Source organism: Balaenoptera acutorostrata, chromosome 10 (genome assembly GCF_949987535.1).
Source record: "Balaenoptera acutorostrata chromosome 10, mBalAcu1.1, whole genome shotgun sequence".
Taxonomy (NCBI): Eukaryota; Metazoa; Chordata; class Mammalia; order Artiodactyla; family Balaenopteridae; genus Balaenoptera; species Balaenoptera acutorostrata.
In genome coordinates this window covers 4,982,597-4,995,295 of record NC_080073.1, presented here as the reverse complement: position 1 = coordinate 4,995,295, position 12,699 = coordinate 4,982,597, and the positions used below count along the sequence as shown (strand labels likewise).

The 12,699-nt window shown below is 46.9% G+C and overlaps 1 protein-coding gene across 6 annotated transcripts in view; it reads right to left on the bottom strand.

The window, feature by feature from the left end:
- Window positions 1-9,708: 9,708 nt before the first annotated feature.
- TMEM40 (transmembrane protein 40) overlaps window positions 9,709-12,699 on the bottom strand; it is a 44,522-nt gene continuing 41,531 nt past the window's right edge. For 2 of the 6 annotated variants that reach the window (XM_057554033.1, XM_057554034.1), the window contains 4 exons: window positions 11,799-11,870; window positions 11,643-11,717; window positions 11,086-11,148; window positions 9,710-10,327 (listed from right to left, as the gene is read on the bottom strand). In XM_057554033.1, the coding sequence (XP_057410016.1) occupies window positions 10,308-10,327; window positions 11,086-11,148; window positions 11,643-11,717; window positions 11,799-11,870 (230 nt within the window). In that variant the 3' untranslated portion in view covers window positions 9,710-10,307. Of the gene's footprint in view, window positions 10,328-11,085; window positions 11,149-11,642; window positions 11,718-11,798; window positions 11,871-12,699 lie in introns of all 6 variants that reach the window. The other 4 variants (XM_057554030.1, XM_057554035.1, XM_057554032.1 and 1 more) reach the window with 3 other exon arrangements.

Here is a 12,699-nt window from a genome sequence, read left to right as displayed (position 1 = left end):
ATGCAGAAAAGTATACAAGATATACTCACAGCTTGAAAAACAGTTATAAAGTAAACCCTGGGTAGCCACCACCTAGGTAAAGAAACAGCATTGCCAGCACCTGGGACACATTCAAACACCCTTCCCCCATCACACTCCAACCTCTACAGATAAACCTCTCCCAATGCTTCGGGAATCCCTTTCTCGCTTTCCTTCATGGTTTGATTACCTGTACATGCACCCTAAACAATATAGCTCTGGGTTTGTCTGGGGACTTTATATAAATAAAAGCGCATGGTTTTACTCAATATTATAAGTTCCATCTGTGTTGCTGTGTACAGGTGGAGTGCGTTCATTCTCATTGCTGGGTAACATTCCACTATGTGACTGTGCTCCAGTTTATTCTCCTGTTGATGGACGTTGGGCTGTTTCTAGTTTGGGACTATTTTGAACAGTGCTGCTGTCTCAGAGTGAAATTGCCCAGCAACAGAATGTGTACCTCTGACTTTACTAGATAATGCCAAACGATTTTCTGAAGTGGTTGAACAAATAAATGTTCCCACCCGACATCGGATGTTCGTTCCCAGTGCTCCATGGGGCTACAGTTGTTATTGGCAGACATGAATTTTTCCAATCTGGTGAACGTGTAGTGGTATCTCATTGTCATTTTAATTTGTATTTCCTGATAATTAATGAGATCAAGCACATTTCCCTATGTTTACTGCCCAGTTGGATTTCCTCTTATTTGGAGTGTCATTAAATTTTGTATCCATTTTCTTTTGGGTTGTTTGTGTTTGTAGAAGAAATCTGTAGTTCCTGCACGTGGCCAATCTCTGCTCTCAGCAGCTATTATGGTAAACAGATTTTTTAAAAACTTTTTATTTTGACATAATTTCAGACTTATAGAAAAATTGCTAGAATAGGACAAAAAAATCCTATATCTCTTTCCCTGTATTCCCAAATGTTAACATATTACCATATTTAGTTTATTCTTCTCTCGTAAGTAACTTTCCCCCCCGAATTTGAAAGCAAGTTGGAGACATCCTTCAGTATGTGTTTACTAGAAACAAGGACATTCTCTTACATAACCACAGTACAATTATCAAAACCAGAAAACTAACATTGCTACATTAATAGTGTCTTAGTAGTGACACAGTAATAATGTTTTAGCTGCAGACCTTATTCAGATTTCGCCAATTGTCCCAGTCATGTCCTCTGTAACCGAAGAAAATTCAAGATTCCCTGGTGGCGCAGTGATTAAGAATCCGCCTGCCAATGCAGGGGACACAGGTTCAATCCCTGGTGCAGGAAGATCCCACATGCTGCGGAGCAACTAAGCCCGTGTGCCACAACTACTGAGCCTGTGTGCCACAACTACTGAGCCCGTGCGCCTAGTGTTCCACAAGAAGAGAAGCCACCGCAATGAGAAGCCCGCGCACCGCAACGAAGAGTAGCCCCCTCTCACCACAACTAGAGAAAGCCCACATGCAACAACGAAGACCCAATGCAGCCATAAATCAATAAATAAATTTATTTTAAAAAAAAAGAAAATTCAAGATCATGTTTACATTCATGAGATCTCTTTAGCCTCCATTAATCTATAACAACTCCTCTGTCTGTCTTTGTTTTGTATGACATTGACACTTTTGAAGAGTCTGGATCAGTTATTTTGTAAAATGTCCCTTGATCTGGGTTTGTCAGATATTTCTTCATGATGAAATTCAGCTTATGCATTTAGGCAGGAATATCACAGAAGTGATACTGTGTTCCAAAGCATCATTTCATTTCATTTTATTATTTTTTAGACTGGAACAGCACAAGCTTTATTTAATGGCCAAAGAATGGAGAGGTGGGAACTTAGTTCGCAAATCAGCTTCTCCCAAAACATCATTTTAAATCCCAAGATCAGTGTAATACATTGCCCATTTATCCCATCAGAGGCAAGAGATTGTTGAGTATAAGATTAGAGATTTTAACGTCATAAAAAGTGAAAAGACAAGCCATGGAGTAAGAGAAGAAAATTAAAACATAACATACTAGACATCAAATACTAAACAGAGGATAGTATCCAAAATGCATCCAAAATTCTTACAAATCAATAGAAAAAAAGGCAGACAACCCAATAGGGAAAAAAATGGACTTAAAGACTTGATCTAGTTCTTCCTAAATGAGGAGATTCAAATGGATACTAAATATGTTTTTAAAAGTGCCCACCATCATTAAGTAAGCAGGGAAATGCAAATTAAAACACAACAAGATAACATTATATGCCTGACACATTGGCCCAAATTAAAAGGTGAGTGTGAGTGAGGTGACCGTGCTACTGGACATGCCAGAGTTTAATTCATCAACCACTTTGGAAAAGAGTGTGGCCTCATCCAATGCCCTGAAGGCCTGAATAGAACAAAAAGGTGGAGGAAGGGAGGATTCACTCTCCCTCTGCCTGACTGCTTGAGCTGAACATCAGTCCTCTCCTGCCCTTAGACTGGAACTACACCACCAGCTCTCCTGGGCCTCCAGCTTGCAGACTGCACTTCATGGGACTTCTCCACCTCCATAATCCCACAAGCCAATTTTTTCAATAAATCTCTTTATGTATCTCCTACTGATTCTGTTGCTCTGGAGAACCCTAATATATCCAGCAAAGATCTCTGTTTCAATGATCTGTTGCAGTGCAACAAACCATCGCAAAGTCGGTGGCTTACAACACAATTTATTGTTTTCATCATTTTCCAAGATGGTCTGAGCTGAGCTGGGTGGTTCTTCTGCTTCTCATGGTGTCTGCTGGGGTTGGAAAGTCGAAGATGCTTTTTCACTTGCTTGTCTGGCGCCTCAGCTGGGGTGGCTGCAAAGCTGGGGACTGGCCAGACCTCTCTCTGCCTGGCTTCCCCCAATGGCCAGCTTGGGCTTTCTCACTGCAGGGGGGCTTACAACAGTCAGACTTCTTACACGGAGGCTGAATTCCACTAGGAAAAGCAGAAGCTGCCAGGCCTCTTAAAGGTTTGGCCTGGGGTAGTCACATGTCACTTCTGCTCCATTCCATTGGTCAAGGTAAGTCACAGTTCCATCTGAGAGTCAGGGGTTGAGGAAACAGACCCCCCTGCCCCGCCCCACCCCCCATGGCGGGAGCAGCACATGCACAAAAGGAGGGGAGAGATGGTTGGGGTCCATGTGGGGAGACTCGTCACCTTGTGACCGGGTTCTGTTGAGTGCTAAGCCTGGATTAGTTGGTTTACAGCCTCTGTGGCTGTGTCAGAGAGACCCAGAAAGGGAAAAAGGAAGACAAGATGCTGGGGGACAGCCAGTGCCTCTGCCACATGCCCAGCCCTGAATCAGTGACTGGGATGTGCCGACTGGCTAAAGCCCCTCAGAACCCACCGCCAGAGCAAGTGTGCCGTTGACACTCCCAGAATCCATTAGGTGCAGGTTTTTGTGGGGGGTTTTATGGTGGTAAAATACACATAACATAAAATTTACCATTTAACCATTTTTACATGTATAATTCAGTGGCATCTGTAAATTCACAGTGTCTTATAATCATCACCACTATCCATTTCCAGAACTTTCTCATCACTCTAAACAAACTCTGTACCCATTATTCAATAACCGCCTCTCTCACCCTCTCCCAGCCTCTGGTAACTTCCGTGATACTTTTTGTCTCTATGAATTTGCCTATTCCAGTATCTCATATAAGTGGATCTCATATCTCATACAATATTTGTCCTTTTGTGACTGGTTTATTTCACTTGACATAGTGTCCTTAAGGTCCATCCATGTTGTAGCAGGTCTCAGAATTTCATTCCTTTTTATGGCTGAACAATATTCCATTGTGTGTGTAGAGCACATTTTGTTTATCCATTCACTCATCCGTTGATGGACACTTGAGTTGCTTCCACATTTTAGCTGCTGTGAATAATGCTACTGTGAACATGGGTGTGTAAATACCTGTTTGAGTCCCTGTTTTCAATTCTTTTGAGTATCTATCTAGGAGTGGGATTGCTGGGTTCTATGTTTAACTTTTCGAGAAACTGATAAACTGTTTTCCAGAGTGGTTGCACCATTTTTTTTTTTAATTTTTTAAAATTTTATTTATTTATTTATTTATGGCTGCGTTGGGTCTTCGTTTCTGTGCGAGGGCTTTCTCCAGTTGCGGCGAGCGGGGGCCACTCTTCATCACGGTGCGCGGGCCTCTCACTATCGCGGCCTCTCTTGTTGCGGAGCACAGGCTCCGGACGCGCAGGCTCAGCAGTTGTGGCTCACGGGCCTAGTTGCTCCGCGGCACGTGGGATCCTCCCAGACCAGGGCCCGAACCCGTGTCCCCTGCATCGGCAGGCAGACTCTCAACCACTGCGCCACCAGGGAAGCCCGCACCATTTTTTTTTATAGTCCCACCAGCAGGGCACAAGTGTTTCAATTTCTCCACAGCCTCACCAATACTTGTTATTTTCCCTTTTTTTTTTTTTAACGTAATAGCCATTCTAATGGGTGTGAAGTGGTATCTCATTGTGGTTTTTTTTTTTTTTTTTTTTTTTTTTGTGGCACACGGGCTCAGTAGTTGTGGCTCACAGGCTCTAGAGTGCAGGCTCAGTAGTTGTGGCGCACGGGCTTATTTGCTCCGTGGCATGTGGGATCTTCCCGGACCAGGGCTTGAACCCGTGTCCCCTGCATTGGCAGGTGGACTCCTAACCACTGCGCCACCAGGGAAGCCCCCTCATTGTGGTTTTGATTTTCGTTTCCCTAATGACAAATGATACTGAGCAAAGCAGATTGCCCTCCCTAATGTGAGTGGGCCTCATCCAATCCACTGAAAACCTGCCTTCTTGGGCTTATTGGCTATTTTAAAAACATCTTCTTTGGAGAAATGTCCATTCAATTCCATTGCTTTTTTTTCTCTCATTTTTGAATTGGGTGGTTTATTTTGTTGTTGAGTTGTAGGAGGTTTTTTTTTTACATATATATATATAGTCTGGATGTTAAACCCTTATCAGATGACTTGCAAAAACTTTCTGTCCTACGGGTTGTCTTTTCACTCTTGATAGTCTCCTCTGACGCACAAAAGAGGTTTATTCTTCAAAGGTAGATTGCAGTGGCAGAAAAAAGACCGGGCAAATACCAAATACTGGCTACAACCAAGTGACCCAAACTGGAGCTCCGGATCATCCTAGACTCCTTTTTTCCCTTCACTTCATTCATTCATTCACTTGCTTAATCTTTCATTCATTTATCGAACAAACTCAGAGCCTAGTTGAGAAGACCAATATGGACATAGAGGACTGCCGTGCTGCATGTTAAGAACGCCAGCCATGGGGAAAGGCCAGGGGGCTGCGGTGGGCGCACACTTCCAGCCATACTGTGGATTAGACCTTAATGTCTCCAAATTTACCCTTCTTTTCTGCTCCTATCGCCCCACCTCTAGTCTGATCTCATTAGTCTGGGCCCTCTGAGAAGCTAGCACAGGATGAGATGAAATATGGAAGGATGTCCTTAGGGAAAACGCCTATGGGAGAGAAAAAGGGGAGGGAGCGGAAGGCTGGGATGATGCAAATCTAGCCCCAGGGGAAGAAGACAGGGAAGGAGGGTCAGGTGGAAGGGTTTTGTCTGCTGGATACTCTAAGGAGAGTTCGGCAGGTGTCAGGGAGTCCTCAAGCCAAAGTGAACTGTCAGAGGATCCTGTGTCTCCCAGGAAAGGGCCTGCTTAGTATGCCTTCTGAGTCAACGGCGAGGAGCATCCCGCGGGAAGCATGGCCTCGGTGCAAACACAGAGCACAGCAGCCCTTGGTCAATTATGTTCCCCGTAGTTGGAGGTCATGCTCATTCGCATGGCCCCCACAGGGCCACCAGAGTGATCTTTCTAAAATGCAATCTCACCATGCCACTCCTCTGCTCAAACACCTTCCATGGCTCCCCACTGTCCTCAGGCTAAAGCCCAGCTCCTTACCCCGGCTCTCAAGGTTCTCTGGGGGAAAGCAGGCCATTTGTCCTGTGTGATATCTTGCCCACTAATCCTCACTCCTACCCAGCCATGCTGGACTGATACCTGTTGCCCCCCAGACATGCTGTCCTTTCACTCCGCCATGCCTTTGCCCACCCTGGGCCCTCTGCCTGCAAAGCCCTTCCCTACATCTTCCCTGCAAAGCCCAGCCTCCACGTCAAGCACTTTCCCCAGCTTCCCAGGCTCAGTCAACAGCATCCCCTGGCTCCATCTCTGGTCCTGCCTGGGTCCTCTGGAGTAGACGGAGGATTCCTGGGGCCGTGTCAGGAGGAGACAACTGCCACAGCACTGCTGGGCTGCCCTCTTTTCCTCCCAGTGCAAGCTGGCTTGGATGGCCTCGAAATACCCTCATACCCGTGTCCTCCTCTGCTGTGGTCACAGCAGAAACCCAGTGTACAGTGTCCAGGGCAACCAGAGATAGAAGCCCACCCCATCCAAGCCCTTCTCCACTGTCCCACTTTGCAACCCTGCCTTCCTGGACTCAGGATTCAATGCTTTATTTTTAAACCACTTGTTGGACTGGGGCTCCGGGAATCTGCCTGACGCCTGAGGTGTAACCAGACCCCACTGGCACTGGCCTTGAGCTGTAGCTCGGCAGAGAAGCAGTGAGGGGTTCCAAGGGCAGGGCTGGGGGCTGGGGCCCCAGGGAGGCAGCACACTAGGGCAGGCAGACCCTCCACTGAGATCTGGAGGTGGGGGGCTTTCTCTCCCAAGGCACGAGGGACCCCTACAACCTGACCCACCTGAGCCCCTCCTCTGACACCTGGGCCCAGAAAGCCCAAGGACACCAGCAGCAGTTCGAACTCATGTCTTCACAAGGCAGTCACCCTTAGGTCAGGTATCGGCTCCCTCGGCCCCCTCTCTCCCCTGCTCCCCACTGTTCTACACCGGGCTGAGTTTGCCTGCCTGCCCCTGAGGGCCCTAATACGTGCCTCTGCCCGAATCAAGTACCTCTACTCTGTGCCAGAAATGCAATCATCTCACATAACCCTCGCCACACACTGTGAGGTGGGCGCTGCTGTGATCCCCATTGTACAGATGAGGAAACTGAGGCTGCGACAGGGAAGGCTAACCACACTGCCCTCAAGTCAACAAGTTCATGTTTCTATTGTGAAACCCTGCATGCTGTTTGTTCATTTGATAACTATCTTATCTGTGCACTCCAGGCTCCCTTTTGAGGAAAGTAAGTTGTACACAAGTGCTTGAAATCCAAACCTCAGAAACTAACTTTCCGTGTCTTAGTTTTCCTGTCTGTACAATGGGGATCGTGGACAGGTGCTACCTCTCAGGGTTGTGATGAGGATGAAATGACACGGTGCATGCAAAGTGCTTGGATCCACATCCAGCACAGAACAAGTACTGAACAAATGTTAGCTGCTGATATTATCATCTAAGTATAGAGGGATTATTCTGTAAAGCATGAAATACCCAGTGGCTGGAAATGATGCTTAGGGAGAGTATGTAGTAACGGAAAAATGCTTATTATATATGAAAGAGAAAAGGGCCCAAAATAATAATAAATGAACTCATGCACTAAAAAGACTCACAGGAAACACACCAAAATACCATCTGTGGTTGATTTTGGTTCTGGGATTTGGGGCAATTTTTTTTCTAACAAAACGTAAAAGAAGGTAATACATCACTAAGAAGAAGCACAGTCCTCTTCACACTGGTCTTCAGGTGCAACGCAATCCCGGCAGAGTTCCCACCGGCTTCTTTGCAAAAGTGGACAAGCTGATCCTAAAACTTGTGCGGAAATGCCAGGGACCCAGAACAGCCAAAACAATCTTGAAAACGAGGGACAAAGTTGGAGGGCTGGGCCCCAGGTGCTGCTGTCAGGACTGAGCTGAGAGCTGAATGTTGAGATAACATAGCCAGGACTATCAGGAACATTCCCTACTCGTGGGTCATTTATTCTCTTGAAAGAAGGCCTTAAGCTTCACTGACAGAGGCGTCTTAGCACAGAGCAGAAAAATTCTTGCAGTACAAGGTGCTTTGGGAGGTAGCAAGCCTTTCATCCCTTGAGGTGTGGGAGCTGAGTTGGAAAACCCCCAAAAATAAGAGAATGTAAAAGTCCTGAGGAATTCTTTAGTCTCACAGTTTCCAAAAGATAAAATTTTTACCAGAACACAGTGACTTGAGGGCAAAGGACACATAGTAAGATTTCCATAAAGCTTCATTTTAATTTTTTTTATTTTTTTTTACTTTTGGCTGTGTTGGGTCTTCGTTTCTGTGCAAGGGCTTTCTCTAGTTGCGGCAAGCGGGGGCCACTCTTCATTGCAGTGCACGGGCCTCTCACTGTCGCGGCCTCTCTTGTTGCGGAGCACACGCTCCAGACACGCAGGCTCAGTAGTTGTGGCTCACGGGCCCAGTTGCCCCGCGGCATGTGGGATCTTCCCAGACCAGGGCTCGAACCCATGTCCCCTGCATTGGCAGGCAGATTCTTAACCACTGCGCCACCAGGGAAGCCCCATTTTTCATTTTAAGCCCCATTTTGTTTCTGATGACAATTTCCCTGCTTTTTTGATGCGGGACTATCCTTTCTGTTATAAAATGATGCTGACAGTTGATGTTTTTTGCTATTTTTATTTCCTTAATTGGCAAGATAAGGAGTTGGCAGCCCTCTTTTTCTCACTTTATAAAAATATTCTGGGGGACTTCCCTGGTGGCACAGTGGTTAAGAATCTGCCTGCCAATGCAGGGGGCACCGGTTTGAGCCCTGGTCTGGGAAGATTCCACATGCTGCAGAGCAACTAAGCCCGCGAGCCACAACTACTGAAGCCCACATGCCTAGAGCCCATGCTCCACAACAAGAAAAGCCACCGCAACGAGAAGCCTGCTCACCGCAACTAGAGAAAGGCCGTGCACAGCAACGAAGACCCAATGCCAGCCAAAAATAAATAAATAAAATAAATTTTTTAAAAATTAAAAAACAATTCTGTAATTCTGAGAACTCCCAAATCTGGGAAATACTGGGAAAAAACTGCAGCTGCCTCAGGGATGCTCTGCCTGGGGTGGGGGACTGGACTAGCCAAGCTCTGTAAAGAGAACACAGGCTTGGGTTCCACTCACAGCTCTGCCACTGACTTGCTGTGGGAACTTGACAAGTTACTACAACTCCTCGAGTCTCTGCTTCTCCATCTGCAAAATGAGGATGATGTACACATCTCAAGGCTGTTGTGAGATTAAACCACATAATGGACCTGGACAATCGCAAGCACTTGAGAAAGTGTCTTCCAGAGTCCGTGAGCTCGGTAAAGAGCCCCATTTTTTTCTTCGGCAAGTCGAAGAGTTGTCACTTCTTCAATTATTCTTTACATCCCCACTCTAGTTTCTTCTTCTGTGTATTCTCTAGTTTGTCACTGTCACTCTTGATATATGAATCTAGAACATATTCCATTGGCGTGGTCTGGCTGCGTACAAGAGAGAACCTACTATCACCTCCTTCAGTCTAGACTCTATACCTCCACTAACACAACCCGAGTTTGCAATGGATTTTTTGTGCTCTTATCTCACTTCTTTGGTATTTGTTGAGCTGAGAATACCTACCAGCTCCAGATCTTTTTCACAAGAACGTTTGCGAAATCCCGTCTCCTATTCCAAACCTGTGCAATTGAAGTCTTGGACCTAAAATGAGGGGCTTTTTGCATTTATTCCCTTTTATACTTTGTCCAGTAGGACAAGGTGCCCCCTCTGACTAGATGGGGTCAAAGAAGACCTCAAACGTATTCTCACACTCAAGAAACTGAAAGGAATATTTAGCTGACTCTTTTTAGTCCAGGGAAGAGAATGTTTATTTGAATCTTAATGGAGTCCAAGGACAGCAGGGCTGGCACTAGGTAATAGGAAGACCTGGATGCTGTGGATTTAGTTCCCCCAAATCTCACCTGTATCAGGTTCACCCCAGGGGCCTGACGTGTACTTCCCTGCCTCAGGGCAGTGGACCATCTGTCTGTCCCGGGATGGCCTGGGGACTTGAGAGAATTCACAAGCCCAGACAGATTACAGCTTGCAGGGCCCAGGGGTCTCCGACTGCCTCCTGAGAGGAGTGATGTCCCAGGATCCTCCTGATGATCCAGGCTCCATGAAGGGCACAGGCCCGCACCCTCCCTCTCCTGCCATCCTGGCAGCTGGGTTGCGTGCCAACACTGCCCGAGGGACACCTTGGCCCAGCTGGTGCCAATGTTCAGACCACATGGAAGGCAAAGCGCTCTCTTTATTGCTCTAGCTTGGCCCGCCCGCGCGTCTCCCAGGACGCTGCTCTATCCTCGTGGGCTGAAAGGATGCAGTGGTGGTCACACCGGGGCCTGGCCTGGCTGCCCACCTGGCACTGGTCTCAGTCGGTCTTCCTGAAGCCTGGAAGGCAAAGCCCACAGGATGGCATGGGATTCTGAAGGCAGCCAGGCCTCCTCCCCACCATTACCCCAGATGCCCAAATACCCCTCATAGCTGGGATAAGGCAGTCATGACCCACAGCCATTGCAACAAATTTCCCCTTTATGCATGAGATGGATTAAAGGAGACAAAAGTTCACGACACAGAAGCACACAGCCCCTGGCCTCTCAGTTTTGTGATTTAGTGGTAGACACAGAGCTGCTGGTCAAGAAAGAGGATCTCCTTTAGCCTTGCCCAGCCACTCTAGCTGTGTGATTCTGGGCAAGTCACTCTACCTCTCTGATGAGTGTAACTGACTAATGAGTTTCCTCATCAGCCAAGTGTAAGATAACTGAAACCCCCTCTCACCCCCAGTTGGGCAAATAAAATCACAGAGAAGATACTGTTTGGAAAGGTGCAAAGTTCTATGAGAGAATGAGGAATACCCAGGTCCCCTCCACTTTCCTACAATGGTTCAGACTTAAGGACTCTTACATCCATTCCTCACTTGATTTTCACAACACCTTTGTGCTGTAGGTATTATTACACCCATTTTCCAGTTGAGGAAACTGAGGCTAAAAGAGGCTCTAGAGCCCCAGAAATGGTAAATTGAAGGAGGCAGGACTTGAACCCAAGCCCCTGACTCCAGGCCCTGTGCTCTTTCCAGTATGCTAAGCCTCATTTGCAACAGAAGACCCTGGTAGGGAGAGAAAGTGAACATAGAAGAATGTAAAAGTTACCTATCAGCCTAAGCTTCTGAAAGAGGGGAACGAAGCCATGCAGGACGCTGTGGATCCGGTACACTGTCAAGAACGGAGGAGAGAAAGGTGATGGAGCTTTGTGTCCCCTCGAGGGATTCGGGGTCAGACCTCCCCCTGCCTGCCCTTGAACAAAGCTCGTACAAACAAAGCTCTGATGGTGGAATTTCAGGCTGCAGGTTAAGCTTAGATAATGGTATTGAGTTCTTATTATTAAAAACAACCATGAGCAGCAATAACAATGCCAGGAAGCTCGGCGAATTCAGTACCTCACTCCATTAACTGCCTTGTTTTCAGTATCTGGCTAATTCTGTTTGTTTGCCACTTTAAACTGTCTTTGTTGTATTTTTATGGAGCTGCCCATTTTTTCCATGGGGTTTTGCCAACGACCTCACATTGACCTTGAAAGCGGTCAGGAAGCAAACACGAGCATAAAGAAATCTTTACAAAAAGTTTAGGTCGTGGCTTTCCAGCCCTTGGCAAGCCTCTGCGGCCGGCCCAGCCACTGCCCTCCCAGAGTCTGTGTGCGAGGGTCTTACCCAGGCCAAAGTAGATGCCAACGGTCTCCAGGGAGGCGAAGGTGAGCAGCCCGACCCCAAGGGACATGAACCAGTCTGCAGGGGGAGCGAGGGAGAGAATGGTCAGCCTGCAAGTCTGGACCCCCCGCCCCCCGTTCTCACCCACCCCCCACTCACCTGTATAATAGTGATAACACACCAGCAAGGCCCCAATGGCAAAGCAGAGGAGGATGAAATGGAAAAACTCATCTGTAAAGGCAGAGGTGAAGATTACTGTTTGCTTCTTTCTCTCTTTTTAATTAATTAAAATATTCTTGTCTCTGCTCAAAGGGAGCTTTATTCAGAGAAGTTGCTCCTGACCAGCCCAACTAAAACAGCACCCCAAGCCCCACCCGTTTCAGCCCTCACCTCACTTTATTATTTTTCTAACACTTATCACCACTCAACTTGCTGGATTTCATTGCTGTGTTTATTCTCTGACCCACTCTGTAGGATGGTGGTTGGGGATTTTGCCCATCATCTAAAGCGGCGCCGGGCATGCAGAGGTGTCTGACACCTTATTTGTCGAATGATGCTAAATACAATTGTAAAAAATGCACATGCCTAGTTTAAAAGTTTCACATTGCTCCATTCTCCCTTCCTAATCCAACTCCTTAAAAGCAAGCAGTGATTGACAAAACTTTTCCAAGTATATATATGCACATTCAAAAAAAACAAAAGCAGGATCAGTTTGTGTACCTGCTGCTCTATCGTTTGTTTTCCTCTCTTTGATAGATTGGGGCCATCCTTTCTATCTCCAAGCATATACAGATCTGCCCTGTTCTTTTTTTTATATATATAAATTTATTTATGTATTTATTTTTCGCTGCGTTGGGTCTTCGTTGCTGCACGCGGGCTTTCTCTAGTTGCGGTGAGCAGGGCCTACTCTTCGTCATGGTGTGTGGGCTTCTCATTGCGGTGGCTTCTCTTGTTGTGGAGCACGCGCTCTAGGCGCGTGGGCTTCAGTAGTTGTGGCTCGCAGGCTCTAGAGCACAGGCTCAGTAGTTGTGGCACACGGGCTCAGTAGTTGTGGCTCGCG